Source organism: Mesoplodon densirostris, chromosome 11 (assembly GCF_025265405.1).
Source record: "Mesoplodon densirostris isolate mMesDen1 chromosome 11, mMesDen1 primary haplotype, whole genome shotgun sequence".
NCBI classification, from domain to species: Eukaryota; Metazoa; Chordata; class Mammalia; order Artiodactyla; family Ziphiidae; genus Mesoplodon; species Mesoplodon densirostris.
Window position 1 is genome coordinate 26,345,360 of NC_082671.1, and position 25,755 is coordinate 26,371,114.

A 25,755-nucleotide genomic window follows, 5' to 3' on the forward strand; every position below is an offset into this window, starting at 1 on the left:
TGGCTTAGATAGAAATACAGATAACACATTTACAACATGTGTAGGTTTAAGATGGGTGGCTGAATGAGAAGTAAGGAACTAGGTTAAATATAGAATCTTAGTGATAATTTAGTTCAATCTTTCATATAACGTGGAGTTCCTTCTTTTTTTAATTTTTTTAAAATTTATTTATTTTTGGCTGTGTTGGGTCTTCATTGCTGTGTGCGGGCTTTCTCTAGTTGTGGCAAGCGGGCTTCTCATTGCGATGGCTTCTCTTGTTGTGGAGCACAGCTTCTAGGCACGTGGGCTTCAGTAGTTGTGGCTCATGGGCTGTAGAGCGCAGGCTCAGTAGTTGTGGCACATGAGCTTAGTTGCTCTGCGGCATGTGGGATCTGCCCCAGACCAGGGATTGAACCCGTGTCCCCTGCATTGGCAGGCGGATTCTTAACCACTGTGCCACCAGGGAAGCCCCTAACACAGAGTTCCTTCTAAAATACACTTGAACATATGAAACCTGAATTTGAAGATATTACATGGAACTTATGAGCATTTTCTCTTTTTGAACAGTTCTAATTGCTTGACAGTTCTTGCTCATGTTGAATCAAAAGGCATCAGTGTAATGATGGCCACATGGTTAGTGGTCTGGCCAAGGATATAAGTGTTTGAATCAGAGTGCTTGGGCTTTAATCCAACTTTCTCTACTTACTAGTTATGTCACTGGAGGCAAGTTACTCAATATATTTGTGTTTCCTTATATTTAAAGTGAGGATAATGTAACCTACCTCCATATGACTATTAAGAAGATTAAGAGTTATAAGTTCTTAAGACTATGCCTGAATAATGGTAAACATTCAATAACTATTAGATATTACTAGGCAGAACAAGTTTCATACCTGGCCTGAGAGTCTCTATGAGAATTCCATAAATATTTGAAGGGGAGAAATTATGATCCTTCTCTCTTCTCCAAGATAAACATGCCCAGGTGTCCACACCCTTCAGCATCCTGGTCATTATGTTCTGTGGATGTGTTCCAGTTTGTTAATGTTCCTTAAAATTGTTGCTTGACCAAGGATGATATTTAATAGCCAGTATGGCAGGAGCAACAGCCAGACAGACTGGACATTGACTATGACGATTTGTAAGACTGAGCTAGTGAATGCCAGCTCAGTGCCAACCCTAAATTTGACCACACAAGGGAACTTATTTCTTTTATCTTATCATTCTTTACCAACACTGCTCTGAAATTCTGATTTCAAACATCCTACTTTCTAAATCACCACTTCCTATCTATACTAATCCGTTAGTATTTCCCTGCTGTAATTGTCTGCTCTCTCCATGACCTTCTCGCCATTAATCCCATAAACTTTCTATATCCATCACCCTCTAAGAAAGTGAGAGATTTTGCTGTCAGGAGAAGCAGAGAAATGGGACAACAGCTAAATTTCTTGTTCTGTTTTGTTCTGAATTATGGGTAATACTAGAATGTGTTTGAAACTGATGAGAATGATAGAGGAACTTGATGAAGACAGAGAATGAATAACTTAAGGAAATTTATAAGAAGCTGACAACTGTCAAATTTATATCTCAAGCCCAAACTTTAAGAGTTCTACTTCTAGCTCCCTGTTGCTAACTCAACCTAGATGTATCATGGCATTAAAAATTTAACATGGATAGATCTCTCCCCACAAATCTATTTCTCCCTCTAGTATTTCCCATCTCTGTAAATGCCACCACCTCCAAAAACCTCATACCATAACTTAGGAGCCATCCTTGACCTGCAGATTTAATTCCACATTCAATCCATCAAGAAATCCTATCAGTTCTATCTCCAGATCTGTCCACATCACTTGTACTCCTTTGTTGCCATCCTCTTTCAAGGCAACATTATCTATTACCTATAACAGTACTAATAGAACATTCTGCAATGATGTAAAGTTTAATATGAGTGCTGTCCAGTATGGTAAACTACATGTAGCAATTGGGCACTTGAAGTATGGCTAATACCACATTTCATTTCATTTTAACTAATTTGAATTTAAATGACAACATGGATTAGACATGGATTACAACATGGATTAGTGTAGGTCTAGATTACCATGATAGCCTCATAGCTGCAGACATAATTCACCCTGTCCCCCTAAAATCCACTCCCAACATGGCAGTCATAGCAGCCCTCAATTTACTCCCCTGTTAAAAACCTTTAATGACCTCCCATTGGATTGGCATAAAATCCAAACTCCTTACCATAACCTGAGCTGCACAACTAGGCAAAGCCTCCATCTTCTACAACCTCACCTCATTCCAGTCTGTCCTCACTCAATCTCCAGCCACTCTGACCTCTGACAGTTTCCCAAGTTACCAAGCTCTTCCTACCTGCAAGGCCATTTTCTCACTTATTTTTTCATCAAATATTTACTAAGTGTAGGAGTGCTCTAGACAGTGGAGATACAGCAGTGAACAAGAGACTAAGTCCTGCTCTCAGGAAATTTTCATTCTGGTGGAGGGAAACAGATTCTAAACAAATAAATATTGATATATACACTGCCAGGTCATGATAAATGCCAAGAAGGAAAAGTGGAGGAAGGTTATTTAGATTGTGTGATAGAAGAGGCCTTAGATTAGGTAACATTTGAACAGACACCTGAATGAACTGAGGAAGTGAACCTTGAAGTCACCTTGGGGCCAAGCAGGAATATGCTCGGTTAGTCTGAGGAAGAATAAAGAAGCAGTGTGCCTGGTTTTGGGTGAAGGAGAGGGAGAATGGTAGGAGGTAAGGTCAGGTACTAGACACCTTTGCACCTGCTATTCTGGCCTTGCCTGGCTGTTTCCTTTTCATTCTTTGGATCTTCTGTGACCATGTTAACTAAAGCAACTGTTTACCCACTATTATTCCATACTTCTGCTACAACTTATTTCCTTCAGATTACGTTGACAATCAATAATTATTTGATTATTGTTAAATACTGTTACTAGTTTTCTTCTTCTTTATCATCTGTCTTCCCAAAAGAAGGTGGCAGTGATCATTTCTGAATTGTTTACCATTGTTTCTTCAAGGTGCCTATCACATTAGAAAATGCTCAGTCATGAATGAATTTAACCTGTACATTTAATATGGTGTTTACTAGTTACTGATGTCTTACCTTCATGGGGTAAATGGAAGAAGGAAGACCAGATGAACCTTAATTTTGCTAAGTTCTTTTCATTAAAATATTATAAAAGTATTGCAATGAAGACAATTTGGAGGCTGTGTACCACTCCATTTACATTCACAGAAATAATTAAAAACTAGCTAAAAACTGATAAATTCTATTTAGGTGAGCAAAAAATTTAGTAAGAAAAGATAACTAAGACAATATAGACAATGTGGTTCCACATATGGGCTAGCCCTTCTAACTAGCTGGGAGAGTAGCAATGGGGCTCAGTGTTCAACAGTTTAACAATGCTTATAGAAATTGCATATTTCACTGAACTAAAACTATGTAAGTACATAAAAGTATATGAAATAAAACTGTATAAACTAGCAAACTAATGGTAGTGTCCTCACTTTTATATAGAATTGTATAAGCTAATTATAGAAATATTAGTTATCTCATTTGTAATCTTTTGACACCCATGAATTTTTGATTAATCAGAACTTTTAAAGAGGAATAATGTTGTCAGGTTGAGGAATACTAAAGAGAGAGAAAGGGAAATGCAGCCCTGACATCCAAGAACTGGTCCAACACTGACAGCTGGACTGTGTTCTCCTGTTGGACATAAACAATCTCACAGGACATCAACATCAGATAAGACTCTGAATCTATGATAAAATGAGACAAAAACAAGGTCATCTGTAACCAACAAAAATATCAAACATTGACCTCTCACGGCTGAAATGAGAGCTTGCTACTTCTTTACCAATTACAGTTTCATCCTTACTCTAGTCAGGGCTCCCTATGATTGATATACCCAATCATAAAATTGCCCCACTTCCTGCAAGCAATCTAGAGCAAAGTCCATTTCTCTAGACCTTCTCCAAAATTACCTGACCAAAGCCTAAGTACTGTAATAGGTTCTCTCTACCACCCTTTTAACAACCCATGGTTTTCCAGGATATGTGTTTTCCCTCTCCACAATGAGTAATAAATCTAACTTGTTCAACTCCAGGTATGTTCCAAGGGTCTCTGGTTGAAAGGCATTCACTAGAGTTAGGGTTGTACGGTTGGATGCTATAGACACCTCATATTAATCTTATGGAGAACTGATAGCTTGATATCTTGTATCTCCTCTGCCTCCATACACTCAATTGCTTTAGAATCCTTGGCAGGAACCAAATTCGTTGATAAGAAAAAAATTTAGATAACTTTGGAATTTCAAAGCACATTGCTGAACTTACTGGTGTTATAAATCCTAGAATATCATAGGAGTGGTTAAGGTCCCTGGAAAAAGATAGCATCAAAACTCTCCTCTTGGGTCTTCCCTGGTGGCGCAGTGGTTAAGAGTCCACCTGCCAATGCAGGGGACACAGGTTTGAGCCCTGGTCTGGTAAGATCCCACATGGAGCAACTAAGCCCGTGCACTGCAACTACTGAGCCTGCACCCTAGCGCCCATGAGCCACAACTACTGAGCCCGCATGCCACAACTACTGAAGCTCGCACGCCTAGAGCCCATGCTCTGCAATGGGAGAAGCCACCACAATGAGAAGCCCATACACCACAACAAAGAGTAGCCCCGCTCGCTGCAACTAGAGAAAAGCCCCCGCACAGCAACGAAGACCCAACACAGCCAAAAATAAAATAAATAAATAAATTTATAAAAATTTAAAAAAAATAAATAAACCACTCCTCTTGCCCTTTGTGATAGGTGGATTGTAATGGTGTCCTGATTGGCAGAACTGGTTGGAGATTGGAGAAGGTGATACAATATTGAATTACAAAATCTTTGGAAAAGTTCCCACTATGAGTCAATCTTAGAACAGGATATTGCCTGACATCCAAACATGGTAGACACCATGTGGTCAATAAATCTCCAAAGATTATTCAAGTTAATTGACCTTTACCTTTTAATAATTTACCCTGGGTCTAAAGAGAACCACCTTTACTGTGAGGATGAAACCTGAGTAAACAAATTTCAAAAAGTTACCTAAAAATGAAGTTTAGGAAATAAAACCTCTTAAAACATATGACCTCCTGAGAAAAACAAAATTAGTGTGCTCCCTAATGGTAAAATGAGATAGGAATCACTGGATGAAATCAAAAAGAGCTGGAGTTAAAGGTCAACATCCAGTGAGTACGGTCTCATGCTCATCCCATTGTGTTCAATAATGCTCAGGATTCTGATGAAGGATCTGATGGAGAATCACTGACAACAAATGATATCATTCCAAAGGCAAATATAGGTCATGGTTTCCATATATATGATTATATAAATGCTTATATGAATGCCACTCAATGCAGGACATTTAAGAAAGTTCAGTTTACCAAGTAATCTTGATTGCTGATCTGGTCCATCATAAATATTGAAGTAATCCCATTCACAGTTCCAAGATTCTTCTGTTATAAAGCCTTTAATCACTGCTTTCATTTTATTTCCTGACATAGAATAAAAAGTCCAAGTGCAGTTCAGCATGTTAGGATAAATGTTGGGATAATTGGGAGATGTGATCTCAATAGAACTAACTGGAATCAAATCCAATACTGGACATCCTTGAGGCAAAAAGAAAAAAATAACATTTAATACAATAATGAAGGATCTGGTTTTAATGTCTACAACTAGGTCATTAAAACCTAAACTGTCGTGTACTTTTATAAAGTTCTATCACTATTTTTTTTGCTTCCATAGCTCCTTATGTATGGTGACACAGGGTTTAAATGACTTGTTTTGAAAAACTGACGCCTCCCAAAAGAAGACAAGTTAAAGTTCTTTGACTTTAACTCACAAACTGTGAACCACTAAGTCAACCATATCTACATTTCAATGTAGTTTTGTTGCTCATTTTTAGCACACAACCTTCTAAATCCCTGAGTAAATTAAACACTCCTAAAATTCAGCCTACACTTCAAATTACAATCATTTATTTGGTAGGGAAATTTGGATTACTCTCAGATAGTTGAAACCAGGATATGAAGGTTCACAAGGGCCAAGGGGCTACTACACCAAAAAGAGAATTGAGGAATTCAGTGACCTTTTGGGTTTACTCCAAATGCTCTAGGTATTACCCAACCTAAAGTTAATGTCATCCAAAAACATTTACTTTATCAATAATCTTATCATTTTTGTTTCACTATGCAATGGCCCAGCCAAAAAAGAAAAAGAGAGATACATGCACAATCCAAAAGACATAAAATATATGGAAAGAATGTTAATGAATAATAGAATTAATATAGTTAGGGAAACTCCCATAAACAAAACGTGTTTCTTACCCATTAATTAGATAGGGCGCTACCTTGTTACTCTCTACTCCGTGATCTGACCCAGGTCTCCACCACCCCCAAAGTTTGACACTCAGAAAACTAGTACAAGTTCATATTTCACTATAAAGCAAATAGAATAAGGACACAACACTTGAAAGTTTTTGATAGCAGCCAGAGTATACTTCTTCCTAAACAGTGTTTAGCAGCAAAGATGTTCCTCACTCTTATTTCCATAATATCAGGTAAACAAAGCCAAGACAATGAAGCCAATTCCTTACCTCCTTTATCCTCTCTACCATTAATTTTTCCTTTCACAGAATCTAGAATAAGAGAATATTCAAGGTCAATATATCCTATTTAATACTTTATATTTCTTTATTCTTTTGTTTAAGTGATACATTTACATTGTAGAAAATTTTTTTAAAAAAACAGATTTCAAAGGAGAAAATAAAAGTCTCCTGTAGTCCCATCCTATAACCAATACTCATATTTTAATGTAACTCCTGCTTTTTCCTAAGCTATAGTATATATATTTTAAAATTGTATTTCATTTTACACCATTGTAACCTCCCCTACCCCCCCATTGTGAATATTTTCCATACTACTAAATATTGCACATACATTTTAATGGTTTTATATTTTTTACTCACATAGATATAACAATTTCTACTGATACATATATATTTTCTTCTACTGATATATTTTAATTTGTAATCTCAAGAATATGAATGATGAGTCAGATCTTTAACAAACCTCACACATGGGGTAAATCTGTTACATTTCTGCTGTTGTTAGAAAAATGTCTGCACTAAAGCTTTTCTGTGTTTATCTGAAAACAAATTGAACATGTGTACGAAGTCTGCTGAGTTGACTTCTATTCATCTTTTAGCTCTAAGCCAAAGGGATTTCTATAAGCAAAACAGATGTATTTCTTACCCATTTATTAGATAGGGAGCTACCTCCTTACTCTCTACTCACTAGTCTACCCCAGCTAGAATGTCATTTCCTTTATTCAAACAATTCTTGAGCATCATCTATTTGCTAGGCATGTTGTACATTTTGGAGATAACAGCCGTGGGGCATGCTTGTGGTCTGGGGAACAGAGGGAAGGATGGTGTAGAGTGAGTACTGGGGAAAATGGCAGGAGTAGTCAAGGAGGTAGCCAAGAGCCAGATCATATAGAATCTTATAGGTCACTGTAAGGACTTTTACTAAGAGTAAGCAGGGAAAATATTGAAAGATTATAAGCAGAGGAGTAACATGATCTGAATTATTCTTTTTAAAATGATTATTCTGGCTGTTATGAGTAAAACAGACTAAACAAAGACTTGTATCAGAATGTTATAGTGACGTTGAGAGGTAGTTGGACTCCAGATCAGTTTTGCTGAGAAGAAAAGTCAAGGATGACCAAGATAATGGCTTGAGCAATTAATTAGTAAACTGTAGTTGCCATCTACTGAGGTGGGGAAGATTGGTGGAGGAAGAATTTAGAGACAGGGGTAGGAAATCAAGACTTGAATTCTGGTCATGTTAAGTTTGAGATGCTTATTAGATATCCAAATGAAGAGGGAGGCAATTGGATATATAGCACTGGAGTTCAAAAAAGAAGTTGGGACTGGAGATATACTTTGGGAGTTATCTGTGTAAAGACGGTATTTAAAACTAGGAATTGGGCTTCCCTGGTGGCACAGAGGTTGAGAGTCCGCCTGCCGATGCAAGGGATGCGGGTTTGTGCCCTGGTCTGGGAAGATCCCACATGCCGTGGAGCAGCTAGGCCCGTGAGCCATGGCTGCTGAGCCTGTGCTCCGCAATGGGAGAGGCCACAACAGTGAGAGGCCCGTGTACCGCAAAAAAAAAAACAAAAACAAAAACAAAAAAACCTAGGTATTGGGTGAGATCATTTAAGAGTGACTACAGGTAGAGAAGAAAAGAAAGTCAAGGACTAGGTCCTGGGACACCTCAACTTTTACTAGTAGAGAAAAGGAGGTGTAACCAGCCAAGAGACTCCAAGGAGACCAGTGAAGTAAGAGGATAGCCAAGAAACAGTGGTTTCCTGGAGGCCATGACAAATGAAACTCCAGAAGGAAGAAGAGCTTATCCGTGCCAAATGCAGCTATTAGGACTGAGAAGTGACTGTTGGATCTGAACCTTTGGAGGTCACTGGTAGCTTTGGCAAGAACACCGTCTGGGGAATGGTAAGAAAAAAAGCCTATGGGAATGGATTCAAGAAAAAATGAAAGGGTAAAAGGGTAGACAGCGAGTAGAAATACATTTCAAGGTGTTTTGCTGTAAGAGAACAAAGAAATTAAAGTTTTCCTAGAATTCCACGCCCATCCTTTACCGAACTAAATAAGATCCCTCCTTCAAAACTTAATATAGTTGTTTTTTCACTCTATATTTTTCTTTGAGATTATTTGATTAGTTGACTGAAAGAAAAATGCACAACCTAAGAGCTATGAGTTTGTTTTACTCAGGGTCTTACTGAGGACAACCGCTCAGTAGCTCTGAGGAAGCTGTTCTGAAGAGGTAGGGGGAGAAGCCAGCTTAAATGTGATTTTGGCTAGGGAATATGTGCAGTCAAGCACATGTCTTGATAAAACATTACTGCTGGTCACAAAGAACAGAGATCTGAAGTTAACGATTTTAGTGCTTTTCTGTGTATGGGAAAATGCAAAATCTGGGTTCATTAAAATTCTTCCTGAGATATACATCTAACTATGCAAGGGGCCTGCTTTTCCAAAGCACAGAGCATCCTGTTATCACCTTAGTTTCTTCCCTCTGAAGCACAGAGTACACTGTCCATCAGCTACTGCAGTGGGTTAATCATGGCAGAACTGGGTGATAGGCAACAATCTCTGTCCTTCTCTGTTTACAGATTACTGACTATCTCCCCCACTAGACTGTAAACTCTTCTAGGGCAGGGACTGTCTTGTTCATTGGTGAATCCTCAGTGCTTTAAACATGGCCTGGCATAAGTATAAAACAATTTGTTGATAGTCTGAATAATTAAAGGCTTAAACATGAGATTTTATTCTATTTTATGTTAGCCCCTTACGGTATACTTCCACTTAACATAATTTGAACTTGATGCAAATCTTCTTTGTGTTCTCCATCCAACATTTCTCACATTATCAGACTAAAAAATATAATGTTTTAGGCTTCCCTGGTGGCACAGTGGTTGAGAGTCCGCCTGCCGATGCAGGGGACACGGGTTCGTGCCCCGGCCCAGGAAGATCCCACATGCCACGGAGCGGCTGGGCCCGTGAGCCATGGCCGCTGAGCCTGTGCGTCTGGAGCCTGTGCTCCGCAACAGAAGAGGCCACAACAGTGAGAGGCCCTAATGTTTTTTGTAGAAATATTTCTACAAGTGTATTCCAATTAACAATTTTAATGAGTATGAATTGATTAATCTTAAGGAGTAGAGCAATTCTAATAACTATTCAGAATTAAGCATAATTGCAAATGCTTTTTCCATGATACCCAATTTCCATAATTTGCAAAAGTTCCAATTTTCATAATGCTGTCTACGCCTTCACCAAAACTATAAGAATGTTGGGCAAAGCATATTTTTCAATAATCTTGTTACAACTAATATATATGAACTATCCACCAAACAAGTTTTTTAAAAAGAATCAATTACTCTTGATATTAGTACATTAAGGAAATGAATTTCAAAATAGGAAAATTACTTGAAACTTTTAGGCTAGTGATAAAAATTTCCTACTGTATTTTTACAATATTCCAAGTACACAGAAAACTAGACAAAATTATTAGTTGCTGTAAGAAAAAATGAAAAATCTGATCAATCTTATGCCTTGAGGTTTAGCTTGAGACCTCCACAGATTATAGAAATCACAATCTTAAATATTGTTTTTTTCTTCTCCCCTGTAGCTGATAAATGAAATAAAGGATTCAAATCTCTTTATTTGATAGCACATTTTCTGATAAAGCACAATAAAAAACATACACAAAAACAAATATGAAAAAAGTAATAGACTTACCAGACATATGAAAAGAATATCTCAAAGAAAATTTTTCCATGGCCAAACTGACATTGTATGTGAAAATCAACATCATAAGAGGACCATGAGATTTTAATGAAGGTGAATCTCCTTCACATAGATTTCCTAGACAAAAAAAAAAAAAAAAAAAAAAAAGTCTTACTATTCATCAAGGCAAAGATTACTGAGCAAAGTGAAAGGAAAAAAATTCTATTTTTAATACAAATTTATACTGTATCCCCTACCAACAATATAAAAATGGGAAAATTAAGCAAAATAAAACCCAGTTAGAATAGAGAGAGATGTTCCAGATTCTTGAGTGTAAGTAGTTCTAAGAAAGTGGTTCCAAACCAACTAGGACATTGTATCCAGTTCTTATACTGTCTGAAATACTTAGGTAGGTCTTTATATGGCTTTAAAAAGAGCAGGGCCCTGTGGGGCTCCTGGGCACAAAGGCTTTCTGTGTCCCCCATTTCTTGAATTACAGGCAATAGCCTCCATTCAGCCTCCATGACCTTCCCTGAGTTTCAAAGGGCAGATTCAAGCAGTTGCTAATGAGGGAAGGGAGGGGAGACCAGGGAGAAACAGTCAAGAGAAACAATAGTGCAGCCTGGGGCAAGGTCCTGGCTCTCCATCAAGGGATACCCACAGCAATATCTTTGAGCTGTTCTGCAGATACTGAAACCCCCTCCAGGTGGGAGAAGTTAACAATTAACCATGGTATGCTGCTCACAAGCACATAGGCCCCAGACTAGTTGGAACCTGAAGGTTGATGATGCTGACTCCTACTTACCTCACCACCAACCAATCAGAAGAATGTCCACGAGCTGATCATGCCCTCTTTGAACCATTACTATAAAACTTCTGGGCTTCCCTGGTGGCGCAGGGGTTGAGAGTCCGCCTGCCGATGCAGGGGACACGGGTTCGTGCCCCGGTCCAGGAAGATCCCACATGCCGCGGAGCGGCTGGGCCCTGTGAGCCATGGCCGCTGAGCCTGCGTGTCCGGAGCCTTTGCTCCGCAATGGGAGAGGCTACAACAGTGAGAGGCCCGCGTACAGCAAAAAAAAAAAAACCTTCTCATTACCCTCTCCAAGTGGGGACACACGGTTTTGAGAGCATTAGCCCACTGTGACTCCCTTTGCCTGGCAAAGCAATAAAGCTATTCTTTTCTACCTCACCCAAAACTGTCTCCAAGATTTAATTTGGTCTCGAGGTACAGAGGCTGGTTTCAGTCTAGCTAGGTCATCAGGGAAAAAAATATTTTTGTCACCCAAATGAAATAACTGTATATAACGGAGTATATTTGAGCCTTAGCTACATACAACCTTCATTTATCCACAGCACAGCCAAATGAATAAGAGGCAAGGTACAGTAACTGGCATGAAAGTCAAAACCACTAGCTGGTGTAAATGAAATTTTTTTAGGCAATAGTTCTTAGAGGTCTCCTGTGAATCAGAATCCTAGGGCTAATTAGCAATGGTTTCACTCAACCTCCCATTACCCCTGGATTTCTAAAGCATCCTTCAGAAGATGATGGAGACTGCTCCTCACCGATGGTTCTCTCTCGTGAGGCTGACTGCTAATAGCCAGACTGCTGTCATGAAGTTCTCTGTAACTGCTACCCTATGAATCTAGTTCACCTTCTAGGACAAAACATTTTTCTTTCATCTTTTGCTTTTTATTTATTTATTTTTAATAACTTTATTTATTTATTTATTTATTTTTGGCTGCGTTGGGTCTTTCTTCATTGCCGCGCGTGGGCTTTCTGTAGTTGCAGTGCTTGGGCTTCTCATTGTAGTGGCCTCTTGTTGTGGAGCACGGGTTCTAGGCATGCGGGCTTCAGTAATTGTGGCACATGGGCTCAGTAGATGTGGCGCACGGGCTTAGTTGCTCCATGGCATGTGGGATCTTCCCAGACCAGAGCTCGAACCTGTGTCCCCTGCGTTGGCAGGCAGATTCTTAACCACTGCGCCACCAGGGAAGTCCTTCATCTTTTGCTCTTTATAGTTTTCTTTAAGATAAGAATGTTTAACCATTCTCTGGAGAAAATTTAGAGAATTTAAAAAATAATTACTTATAATCTTGCAATCTAGAAATATCCACTTAAACATATTGGTGTGTTTCCCCTTAGACCTTTACTTAAGTCATATATAGCACTTTTTAAAAAAATTAAAATATACTGTGTAATTTTTTCATTCCAATCTTCTCACTTAATATTGTTAACACAAGTTCATGTGCCCAACGCACGGTGAGGCCAAACAAACTGAAACGTCGGAGTTTGGAGCAGAGAAAGGTTTATTGCAAGGCCATGCAAGACTCATGCCCTAAAAAGCCTCAAACTCCCCGAAGGGTTTAGGGAAAGCATTTTTAAAAGCCAGGTTGGTGGGGTGGGGGGGGGGGTGTCGCAGGGTGTGTGATCAGATTGCACACAATTCTCTGATTGCCTGATGATGAGGGAACAGGGTGATGTCCCAGGGGTTAACTTTATCAGTCCTTAGGCTCCAGGAAGCCTGGGGCTCTGTGCTCATGGTCATCAAGTAGTTAACGTCTTCCATTTGGTGGGCTGGGGGGGGTGGGGAGCGTTGGTGGTCCACATCTAAAACAACTCAGGAAATTTGCAGAATATGGGGGGGAAGGCCTGTCCTGGGAAGGCCCTATAGGATCCTGCTCAGTTACAATATTACATGTAAGAGTTTTCTGTCTTCTAAAAAAGTTAGCTGAAAATATTTTATTTAGTGGTGGCATAATATTTTATCCTATGGATTTACTATACTTTTCTTAACCAATTTCCTATTTAGATCCTTTTTTTTGGCCATTATCATAAATAACACCAGCTGAATGAATATCTTACACATAAATGTAAGGCATATTTTTTATAAATATGGGTAAAAATAGAAATGCTGAATAAAAGGTTATAGATTTATAGCTTTTGAAAAACATTTCTATATCTTCCTGCAGAAAGCATACGACATATTATACCTAAACAACAACATGAAAATGTCTGTTACACTGCATTTTGTTTACTAAGTATAATCATTCTTCAAATCTTTTTTGTCAGTTAAGTAGGTAAAAATTTTTTTCATTTCCGTTTTAAAGAGGCTAAGTATTTTTTCTCACATGTATTTATTTATCTATGAGTTGCTTATTCAGATCACTTGCCCATTTTTATATTAAGGTATATCTAGGAAAATAATAATTCTGAATTGTGTTTTAAACTTAATTGATTAAACTCTTATTGTACTATTTAAAAATTGTTTTATGTCAGGAATCCTCTTAATTCTAAAAGAATATAGCTGTGCTTTACAATTGTTGAGTCAGGGTTTATTATCACAAGATTTGATTATTCAAATCTGCTCCCTGTGACAAACCATTTCTAAGTTTAACTGTTCATACACAGTACTTTCTGAAACAAACATTCTAACAAAAGCAGTTATAACACACATAGTTTCAAGTCAACAATTCTAGAACTATTAAGCTTTTCACTATTATAGGAAAACTGCCCTTTTTAGTAAACAGATGGCCAAAGGATCACTTCATTGTGACAAGAGACAAATAAGGAGAGATTTAATTTAGATTGTATAGTAACTGATATGCAGATATTCATTAACCTTCCTTATCTATCAAAAGAGGTTAAGGGTTAATCCAGTGCTTTTTGTTTTCAAAATCACTTGGGTCAATAATTTGTAATTCTTTTGGAAAATGAACAAAAGACTCAAAAGTCTTGGGAACTCTGGTTTTAACCTGAAATTTATTCAAGGCTGAGTCAAAGATATTTGGGCCTGTAAATTAATTTTATTTTACAGATTTGGGCTTTTCTAATACTGATTTGTAAACATTCCCTATATTAATTACCTTAAGCCTTTCTAAGAGTTGTTGAAAATCTTCAGTTTGTTATTTGCTTTTTAATTTTGTTTCTGTTGAAGAAAAGTTTTTAGTTATAAAGGAGTTTATTGATAATTTCCTATTGTCTTCGATGGCTTTTACATGAGAAGATCCTTTTCCATCCATAACTAATTGCTTATTTTTTAAACTTTTAGTAGCTTAAGAAAAATGCTTAACTCTTTAATCAACTGTTCTATGAGGTGAGAGAGAATATAATTTATATATTCCTCCCTGATTTGTAATGCCAAATTTATCACATATAAATGCCTTATAGTTTCTTGGGCCCCTTCTGGTCTATTTATTTCTAGTCATCTGTGTCTATTCTTGTACCAGTACTACCCTGTTTTAATTATCATTACTTTAAAGTATGTTTTAATACTGATAATTCACCTCATCATCTGGTCATTTTTTCCCCCAAAACATTTTCAGCTAGTTCTGATTATTTTAAGGATAAACTTTAGAGTTATTATCAGTTTCCTCCTCACTCTCCAAAAACAATTCCCATTGGGATTTTGCTAGATTTTGCTATATTTGTAAATTAATTTGGGGTGAATTAATGTTAATTTTGTCTTCCAGTTTTAGAACATGGTCTTTTCTCTATTCAGATCTGTGTGTGTATATGTGTAAATTTCACATTTGCACAATAAAACTCACATAAAACTCACAATAAAACTCATAACCTAAAAATCACTTGATTTTAAGGTTATTCCTAGTTACATGGTTTTTGTTGCTAATTATGACTGAAGTGATTTTTCCATTATATCTTTTAACTAATTTTTACTGGGATAGTTTTAAGGATACGATTATTGTATCATTAATTTATATCTATTTTTTCCTGATTTGACCTAGTTTTAAGATAGATAATACATTTTCAGTATTAAATTATTTGTGCATTCTTGGGATATAGCATAGTCAGTTATGTTAAAAATATTCATTCAATAACCTATTGACCTCAAAAATTGAGTTAACCCCTACAGGCTATGAGTCTTATGTGCAAAAATTGAAATAGAGTCATAAAATTTTTGTGGAAGAAGATAGGAAATATTACATGTTTTGTGAACTAATTCTAAGTAAAGAACAAATTCTAAGTAAAGAACAATAGATATATAGTTCATTAATTCTATATATTATAACTGATATAACTAATGTACTGTTTTCCATTTTTCTTTATTTCTTTGTTTTGCCAAACTGTGTGTTCTCCAACACCCCACTGATGGAGAGGCAATAGGGAAACAATAGTCTAATCTTTTCTTCTAAGCACCACAATTTTAAGAATATGAATTAAAATGTACAATTCTAATTCAAACACAGCAGAAGCTTGGTTTCTTTTATATTGGTTAACATGCATTCTCTCATTGAATTCTCAAAGTAATCTCATGAAGCAGTACAAGTAACAGGTATTCTGTAAGGCAAGAAGCATAGATAATTTCCAAGGATACTGGGCCTAGATGCTATAGTCTCCCCACAAGAAGTTAAGCCCTTATTGATGTTATGTTGACTCAGGAACCAGGAAAGCTCCATGTTTACTAACATTCCCTTAAGTAGGAACACAAAGATTGTTAATACACCTGCTTCTGGGATGGTAATGTCAGCCCAAAGAATAAAAGGACAGTGGGTTAGCAATTGGCTATTTTATCAACTCTGGCAGGGCTCTACCTATGTGGAGAGCGACACTGGCATCTGGGTCCTTTCTAAAGAGTCAAAGGCCAGCAAAATGCCACACATCCTCTCCCTCTGGGAGTCACCTTGTTTCCTTAGGCATCTGTATCTCTGACTTAAGCAAATTGGGAGTTTGGTTTTTTTTGCGGTATACGGGCCTCCCACTGTCGTGGCCTCTCCCGCTGCGGAGCACAGGCTCCAGACGCACAGGCCCAGCGGCCATGGCTCACGGGCCTAGCCACTCCACAGCATGTGGGATCCTCCCGGACCGGGGCACGAACCCACGTCCCCTGCATCGGCAGGCAGACTCTCAACCACTGTGCCACCAGGGAAGCCCACATTGAGAATTTTTAATGCCCATGTATCTGTGTGTGCTAGTGATGGCGGAGTGTCTCTTCTTTTAAATCACACAAAAAGTTGCAGGTAGATTAGCTTCATGTCACAAATGAGGACAGTGATTCTTAGAAAGCTTTGGGAACATTCCCAAAGTCACTGAATTACTATGTGGTAGAACTGTGATCTACTGGACCCAGAACCGTCAGATTCCAGAACTCTAGGCTGCTATATCCGGGTATATTGGGTAACATCAGTCAGCCAGCCCAAACCCTGTTTCCATTTCCCTTTTCTCTAGTCATCTCCCAGTTAGGTATGGCCATGTGACAAATCTGGCCAAAGTGACTTAAATTTGCTACAGGATTCCTGGAAACGTATTTGCTTTCTCCTTGGTGATAATCCTTCCCTGTGCCCCTTCTTCCTTTTTCCTCCAGTGTAATGGTGACAACTGAGATAGCCATTATGGAACCACTAGGAAAAGGCCAAGAGAATTGCAGTAATGTCATTCTTCACAGAGTTGAACTGTTGAGCTGGTGGTGCATCTGCATCCCTCTGGATTTCTCTTTCTTTCAGAATAGTAAACTTAAGTCACTGTAATCAGGTTTTTGGTTACTATCTAATTGACAAACCCATTTAATGCCTTTCCTGTGAACATTAGTTTGCCTGATTAATATTATATTCTCAATTTTCTTGCGTTACATTTGTCTAAGACTGTTTATCCTTTATTTTTAGTATTTCTGGGCAAGTGTAATCTAGGTATGACCCAAGTAAACAGCATATAGTTGGGTTCCTTTTTAACTTAATCAGAGAGTGTTACATTAATTTCAATTACAATATAAAATAGTAACAGTAAGGCTATTTCAATATCACATAAGAGACTAATTTATGTCATCTGTAATTCACACACTGAATATAAAATGCTCTAAGAATATTTTGTAAAAGAAAATCAATAGCATAGTTCTTCACAGGAAATTAGTTACCTATTAATTTTTTGCTTGATCCAAATCCTTCGTAAACCCACAGGTGACCCTGACAGGCCAAGGGCATTGGTTGCATCTGGAAGTTGACAATATCAAGGCGAATGATGTGATTTGAAGGGGCTAATAATATCCAGTGGCAGCTGTAGCACAGATGAAAGAAAGTCAGAAATGATTTCTAAATAGCATATGTTGTTGTTTACTTTGTTCATAATTCAATGCATCACTCAGTGAGTCACTGTTATTGACTCTACCTGCTTCTTCTGTGCTTAAGGTGAAAGAAAGATTTAAACTATAACAATTAAAAATATTTTCTAATACTGAATTTGTCAAAAGTTCACCCATTATGGTGAATGGTTGGTCAATCACTTGTATTTTATAAATTCTGATTGGCAGCCTATAAGAGTTAAAGAAGTATTCTTGTCCCAAACTTCCCCAAATCACATAAATTTGCTTAGGATTGATACTATATGAATCTTCAATTTTTGTTTCTCATTTTAAATTTATTCTAATGTTTAATTCAGGGAAGGTTCTCTTTCCGCTGTGGCTTTTTTTTTTTTTTTTTTTTTTTTTGCGGTACACTGGCCTCTCACCGCTGTGGCCTCTCCCGCTACAGAGCACAGGCTCCAGATGCGCAGGCCCAGCGGCCATGGCCCACGGGCCCAGCCGCTCCACGGCACATGGGATCCTCCTGGACCGGGGCCCAAACCCATGTCCCCTGCATCGGCAGGCGGACTCTCAACCACTGCACCACCAGGGAAGCCCCCTCCACTGTGGCATTTTAAGAACCATTTATTGAGTACCTACTATGTGCAAGAAGCTTTTATATACATTATTTCAATCTCCAAAACTCTTTGATAGAGATTTGCCTTTCCACTTTACCTAATAAATAGTCTCTTTTGTTAGGAAAGTACAATTTATCAACAGTATTTATTAATGTAATTTTACATTCAGTTTTCATATATTGAAGGCCTCAAATCAGGGATTATCTCAAAGTCTATTCTTTAAGGGAAGGAAGTGGAAAATAATGCCTTAAGCAAATAACAAATGTCCCTGCTTGTCAAGGGATCATCCATGAACTTCTTCCATTGTAGTAAACATTCTGTCCTCACCTCATAGTGGTTCTGTGAAAATATCTTGGGATTTGTATGATTCCTGTTGGTTTGGTAAGAATAACATCATCACAAGTAGTCACATGCTCTTGGTTTGAACTCTGAAGAAACTTGGTAGTTTTACTGCCCTTTGGACCTAGAAATAAAGAAGAAAAGGGATTGAGGTAAAACTAATTTTAAAGAGGCTTGTTATATGCCTTTTCAGATCAGAGCTATCAGCTTTCCTCCCTAGTTGTTTTAGAAAAAAGTTAACAGGAGGTGGTTAATTTCACTAAAAATTTTCTATCTGCAACATTCAAAAGATACAGAAAACCAGCACCTCTCTCAAATTATCTTTGGCACAGCCTAGGGTCTCTGGAAGATAAAGTGTGATAACTATAGAAAATGCAGGTTCCCTGCACAATTCCATCTAAAAACAGTATTCATTTTGAAAAAAAAAATTTATTGAAGTATAATTGATTTACAATATTGTGTTAATTTCTGGTGTACAGCAAAGTGATTCAGTTTTACATATATAAATATATATATATAAATATATATATATACACACACACATATATATATATACACACACATATATTCTTTTTCATATTCTTTTCCATTATGTTTTATTACAGGACATTGAATATATTTCCCTGTGCTACACAGTTCCCTGTTGTTTATCTGTTTTATATATAGTAGTTTGTATCTGCTAATCCCAAACTCCTAATTTATCCCTCCCTGACCCCCTCTCCCCTTTGGCAGCCACAAGTTTGTTTTCAATGTCTGTGAGTCTGTATCAGTTTTGTAAATAAGTTCATTTGTATCATATTTTAGATTCCACTATATATATATATATATATATATATATATATATGTGATATCATTTGATATTTGTTAAAAGCAATATTCATAACATAGTTGTTTAGGAAGAAACTTTCATATGATATACATGCTTTTCTTTATTACTCACTTAACTTTTCTTCCAAATGTCTCTCTGCAATGCTTTTCAGTGCCAAAGAGAGAACCTAGCTCTTGGTTACCTACGTTCATCAAGAGTCAGAAACCTCCCTAATGACATGTTTGAAATTGCAGTCTGAAAACTCTGAATTGCATGAGTTTACATTTATAATGCTAGCATCTACTATTTGTTTAGTTTGTTTTCACAACTCATTCTAACCTTTTATTATTATAATATCACTATAAAGAGAACTCTAATACAGAGATAATAAATTGTCCAGAGCTAATCAGCCAGCTAAGACTTAGAACTCAAATCTTTCAATCCACAAGAATTATGGCTACAGAAAAAGATCAGTGTGGTGTAAAATCACAATCACAATAAAAAATGCTATCTTGCAATCAATGTATCTTAGCCATGTCCAGAAATCACAATTCTGAATGATTTACAAGTCAATCAGCTTATTTACTGAGTAGTTTTTCCTCTTGGACCAGACCAATCTCAGATCACTTAAATAGATTTTCCCTTCAAACATAAACTCTTTCCCCCCAGAAACAATTTTTCTTACAAAACAATGTATAAGTTTTGAAATATTCCTAAAAACAAAAACATTGATTTTTAACTTTATAAGTTTACTAAATGACCAAACATACCTTGGACTCTAAAGACAATATAATTTATGCCAAAAGCACCTTGCACACGGGAATGAAATGTCACCCTCACCAGTGGTCCAGAGCTCATGAAAATCATTGGGTAAAGCCTTCTCCCACATAATTCACCTAGGTTAAAAAAAAATCAAATTTGATAAAAAACAAGAACATTTGCTTTTTTAACAGTTCTCTAATTTAGGCATAGCAATTACTTAAACTCCACTCTGCAAAATGAGGAGCAGGGTTCCAGAACTCAAATGACTCACCCAAAGTCACAGACTGATGGCGGGGAGTCAGGATTGGAAGCCACGTCCAAAAATTCAATACCTATTACAGTTGACTATGTCACACTGCTCCCTTGAAGGACAATAGGTAGCAAATTATTTTATCTTTAAAATAAGGCTGATGTACCATTTTTCTCCTAGGAAAGTAACCTATTTATTAAAAATATATCACTGTGAAAATCCATGATGGAAAACTTTTTCTACCTGAAAATTTATTCTTTCCCTACATCCAATCTTCTTTTGATCACTTTAAGAACCTAAGTCAAAGACACAACATAAAATTATAACCATAATTCTAAAATGATTCAGAGGGCTGATTAAAAAGGTATAGAAACAACCCTTGATTTTCTTAGAATCAAAGTCACCTACTATTAAGAATAATTCAGTATCATTCTGTATCATTTATTTAAATGTCACCTGCTCAGAAAGACTTTTGCCAGTTATACTGCATACAACTCTATGGCACCTGCATCCCAGATGCTTCTTCTCTCCCTTCCCACCTCATTTTCCCCCAGCCCTTCTGTCTAACGTATTATATATTTTATTGTACTATGTGTCCTCCCCCAACTAGAATATAAGGTTGGTAAGGGCGGGCATTTTTTTTTGTCCATTTTGTTCACTACTGGATGCCCACAACTGAGAAGGGTCAGTCCCTGGCCCACAGTAGGTGTTCCATATATATTTGTAGGGAGGAAAGAAGGGAGATTATATACAAGAAGAAAAAAACATTAGTTGGCATAACATCTTAGGGTAAATGATGTTGAAATACTATTTGAAGAATGAGCAAATATTTATTTATAGCAAGAAGAGATGAACGCAGCTCTTGAATGGTTTCTGGCTCCCACAGGGAAAAACATAGCATTTTACACTGTACTAGAATACTACCTGACTTGAGTAAGAGGTAATATTTCTATCATAGTCCTACAGTTCCACTAGCTATCATCTGAAGGAGAGGACAATTCCACAAGTTTCAAGCTGACAATTTCAAATCAAAGAAATGCTACATTGAAAAATTATAGGGGTTCCCCAGGTAATCCACAACAAAGTCAAACATGGTTTTCAGTAGGACAATGATAAAGGCAAGTTTTCCCAGAAATCATTTACTTCTATATGAGAATCTGGTATATGATAAAGATAGCTATAAATTAGAGAGAAAATAATTTTTTTAAAAAAGAAAGCAGTCATAAGGCCATTTTACCATATGAGAAAATATATTTCAGCAGGATTAGGCTTTTTTTAATTAAAAAATTTCTGACCTTGGATTGAGAAATTAATTTTTAAAAATAAAAGCAAAGAGATAAATCAAAGATCAAAGATATATATGAATGTATTTAAACCAATAAATTTAAAAATATTTACATCAACATATAAATACACAAAATTTAAAGGCAAACGACAACCTTATGAATAAGTACTTGTAACTTATGACAAAGGAAAAAGTATTATCTATACATAATATATATACATATATATAGCTCTTATAAACCAATAATAAGATCAATACTCAAATTTAAAAATAGACGGTAATGACAACAAATTTAAAAATACAAATAGCTAACCAACACATGAAAAAAATTTATCCCCATTAATGATTTTTAAAAAGTACAAATGCTCATTAAATTGATAATATCAGGTTATGGGCATGGTGAAAGAGGCTCTTATGTATTGCTAATGGCAGTGAAAAATGATTTAGTCTTTCTTTTTTTTAAACAAGTATTTAATTAATTAATTAATTAATTTTAAAATTTTATTTAATTTTGGCCGCGTTGGGTCTTCGTTGCTGCACGCGAGCTTTCTTTAGTTGCAGCGAGAGGGGGCTACTCTTCATTGTGGTGCGTGGGTTTCTCATTGTGGTGGCTTCTCTTGTTGCGGAGCATGGGCTCTAGGTGCATGGGCTTCAGTAGTTGCAGCATGAGGGCTCAGTAGTTGTGGCTCACGGGCTGTAGAGCACAGGCTCAGTAGTTGTGGTGCACAGGCTTAGTTGCTCCATGGCATGTGGGATCTTCCCAGACCAGGGCTCGAACCCATGTCCCCTGCATTGGCAGGTGGATTCTTAACCACTCTGCCACCAGGGAAGTCCCTGATTTAGTCTTTCTGAAGAATAATTTAGCAGTATGCATTCATGCACACACAAAAAAAATGTTCTGAGTCTCTATTATCCCAATTTGGGGAGACATAGTAGGGAAAAATAAATAGCCAGATCCCTGTTCTCATAATGCTTTCATGTGAGTCAGATAAGTGAAGAAGATGATTTCAAATAGAAACCACTGTTACAAATGAAATAACCAACAGAATATGATAGAAAACAACTGTGGGAGGTGAAGGATGATGCTACTTAAGACTAAGAAGGCCTCTTTAAGGAGGTGACCTTTCAGTCAGTTACTCATATATTAAATGCCTTCATTTTGTCCAGCAACGTTCTAAGCACTGGGGATTCCTGAAGTGAAGAGATGAGTTTCAGTCCTCGAGAAGCTCATATCAATAGGGAAGACACTGACAGGAAAACATGAAACAACCTCATAGGTTAGAAGACAATAATGCCAAGAGAAGGGCCACTAAGAAGTACAGAGGTGGGAGTGATGAAATTCACATCAATCAGGTAGGCCTCATTAAGAAGGCACATTCTATGTGGAGAAAACGGAACCCTTGAACACTGTTGGTGGGAATGTAAATTGGTGCAGCCACTGTGGAAAACAGTATGACGGTTTCTCAAAAAGCTAAAAATAGAACTACGATATGACCCAGTAATTCCACTCCTGAGTATATATCCAAAAAAATAAAAAACACCAGTTCAAAAAGATACATGCACCCCAAAGTTCATAACAGCATTATTTACACTTGCCAAGATATGGAAGCAATCTAAGTATGAATGGATAAAGAAGATGTGATATATATACACAATGGAATACTACTCAGCCATAAAAAAGAACAAAATGTTGCCATTTGCAGCAACATGGATGGACTTGTAGGGCATTATGCTAAGTGAGATAAGTCAGACAGAAAAAGACAAATACTGTATGATATCACTTACATGTGGAATCTAAAAAATACAACTAGTGGTGGGTGGAGTCAAGATGGCAGCATGGGAGGACATTGAGTTTGCATCTCCCCAAACTAGGGCACCTGCTGGACACTGGTGGGGGACTTTTGACACCCAAGGAGATGGGAGAAACCCTCAAGTGACCAGGTAGGACACGAGGGGAGTGAGAGGGGAGGAGAGGTGGAGACTGGACAGAACTGGTGCCCCTGAAAGGTGGCTGTGAGAGGGGAGGGGGTCCCTCGCCTGGAGAGACCCTTAGGGGCTCGGAGGATCATGGGGGAGCATGCCTAGCATTTCTCCTGCCCAACTGGGCCCCAGGAAGCCAGCTGGGCTCCCAGACCGGGTCTGCTGCCCTCTGAGGCCCCCTCTGGGCTGTGTGGGACACAGGACTTGTTGCACAAGTCCTCAACAAAATACTAGCAAACAGAATCCAACAACACATTAAAAGGATCATACACCATGAACAAGTGGGATTTATCCCAAGAATGCAAAGATTCTTCAATATATGCAAATAAATCAATGTGATACACCATATTAACAAACTGAAGGGGAAAAAACATATGATCATCTCAATAGATGCAGAAAAAGCTTTTGACAAAATTCAACACTCATTTATGATAAAAACTCTCCCAAAAATGGGCATAGAGGGAACCTACCTCAACATAATATAGGCCATATATGACAAACTCACAGCAAACATCATTCTCAATGGTGAAAAACTGAAAGCATTTCCACTAAGATCAGGAACAAGACAAGGATGTACACTCTTGCCACTCTTATTCAACATATTTTTGGAAGTCCTAGCCATGGCAATCAGAGAAGAAATAAAAGGAATACAAATTGGAAAAGAAGAAGTAAAACTGTCACTGTTTTCAGATGACATGATACTATACATAGAAAATCCTAAAGATGCCACCAGAAAACTACTAGAACTAATCAGTGAATTTGATAAGGTTGCAGGATACAAAATTAATGCACAGAAATCTCTTGCATTCCTATACACTAACAATGAAAAACCAGAAAGAGAAATTAAGGAAACAATCCAATTTATCATCGCAACAAAATAAATAAAGTACGTAGGAATAAACCTACCTAAGGAGGTGAATGACTTGTACTCAGAAAACTATACAACACTGATGAAAGAAATCAAAGATGACATAAACAGATAGAGAAATATATTATGCTCCTGGACTGGAAGAATCAATATTATAAAAATGTCTATACTACCCAAAGCAGTCTACAGAGTCAATGCAATCCCTATCAAACTACCAATGGCATTCTTTACAGAATTAGAACAAAAAATGTTACAATTGTATAGAAACACAGAAAACCCTGAATAGCCAATGCAAACTTGAGAAAGAAAAATGGAGCTGGAGGAATCAGGCTCCCGGACTTCAGATTATACTACAAAGCTACAGTAATCAAGACAGTATGGTACTGGCACAAAAACAGAAATATAGATCAATGGTACAGAATAGATAGCCCAGAGATAAACCCACACATATATGGTCACCTAATTTATTTCAAGGGAGGCAAGAACATACAATGGAGAAAAGACAGCCTCTTCAATAAGTGGTGCTGGGAAAACTGGACAGCTACATGTAAAAGAATGAAATTAGAACATTCCCTAACACCATACACAAAAATAAACTCAAAATGGATTAAAGACCTAAATGTAAGACTGAATACTATAAAACTCTTAGAGGAAAATATAGGAAAAACATACTTTGACATAAACCAGAGCAAGATCTTTTTTTGACCCGCCTCCTAGAGTAATAAAAATAAAAACAAAAATAAACAAATGGGACCTAATGAAACTTAAAAGCTTTTGCACAGCAAAGGAAACCATGAAAAAGATGAAAAGACAAGCCTCAGAATAGGAGAAAATATTTGCAAACAAAGCAATGGACAAAGGATTAATCTCCAACATATTCTAACAGCTCATGGAGCGCAATATCAAAAAAAACAAAAACCCAATTAAAAAAATGGGCAGAAGGCCTAAATAGACATTTCACCAAAGAAGACATACAGATGGCCAAGAGGCACATGAAAAGATGCTCAACATCACTAATTATTAGAGAAATGAAAATCAAAACTACAATGAGGTATCACCTCACACCGGTCAGAATGGCCATCATCAAAAAAATCTACAAACAATAAATCCTGGAGAGGGTGTGGAGAAAAGGGAACCCTTTTGCACTGTTAGTGGGAATGTAAATTGATACATCCACTGTGGAGAACAGTATGGAGTTTCCTTGAAAAACTAAAAATAGAACTACCATATGACCCAGCAATCCCACTACTGGGCATATACCCTGAGAAAACCATAATTCAAAAGGACACATGTACCCCAGTGTTCACTGCAGCACTATTTACAATAGCCAGGACGTGGAAACAACCTAAATGTCCAACGACAGATGAATGGATAAAGAAGATGTGGTGCATATATACAATGGAATATTACTCAGCCACAAAAAGGAACAAAACTGGGTCATTTGTACAGATGTG

At 37.3% G+C, this 25,755-nt stretch overlaps 1 protein-coding gene across 1 annotated transcript in view; it reads right to left on the reverse strand.

Moving 5' to 3' along the window:
• Nucleotides 1-1,736: 1,736 nt before the first annotated feature.
• The window catches only part of OVCH1 (ovochymase 1), a 72,811-nt gene continuing 48,792 nt past the window's right edge, over nucleotides 1,737-25,755 (reverse strand). Inside the window, 6 exon segments of the mRNA XM_060114160.1 lie at nucleotides 1,737-1,874; nucleotides 9,428-9,508; nucleotides 12,818-12,969; nucleotides 17,228-17,367; nucleotides 18,337-18,472; nucleotides 19,927-20,052. Of these exon segments, the coding sequence (XP_059970143.1) occupies nucleotides 1,737-1,874; nucleotides 9,428-9,508; nucleotides 12,818-12,969; nucleotides 17,228-17,367; nucleotides 18,337-18,472; nucleotides 19,927-20,052 (773 nt within the window).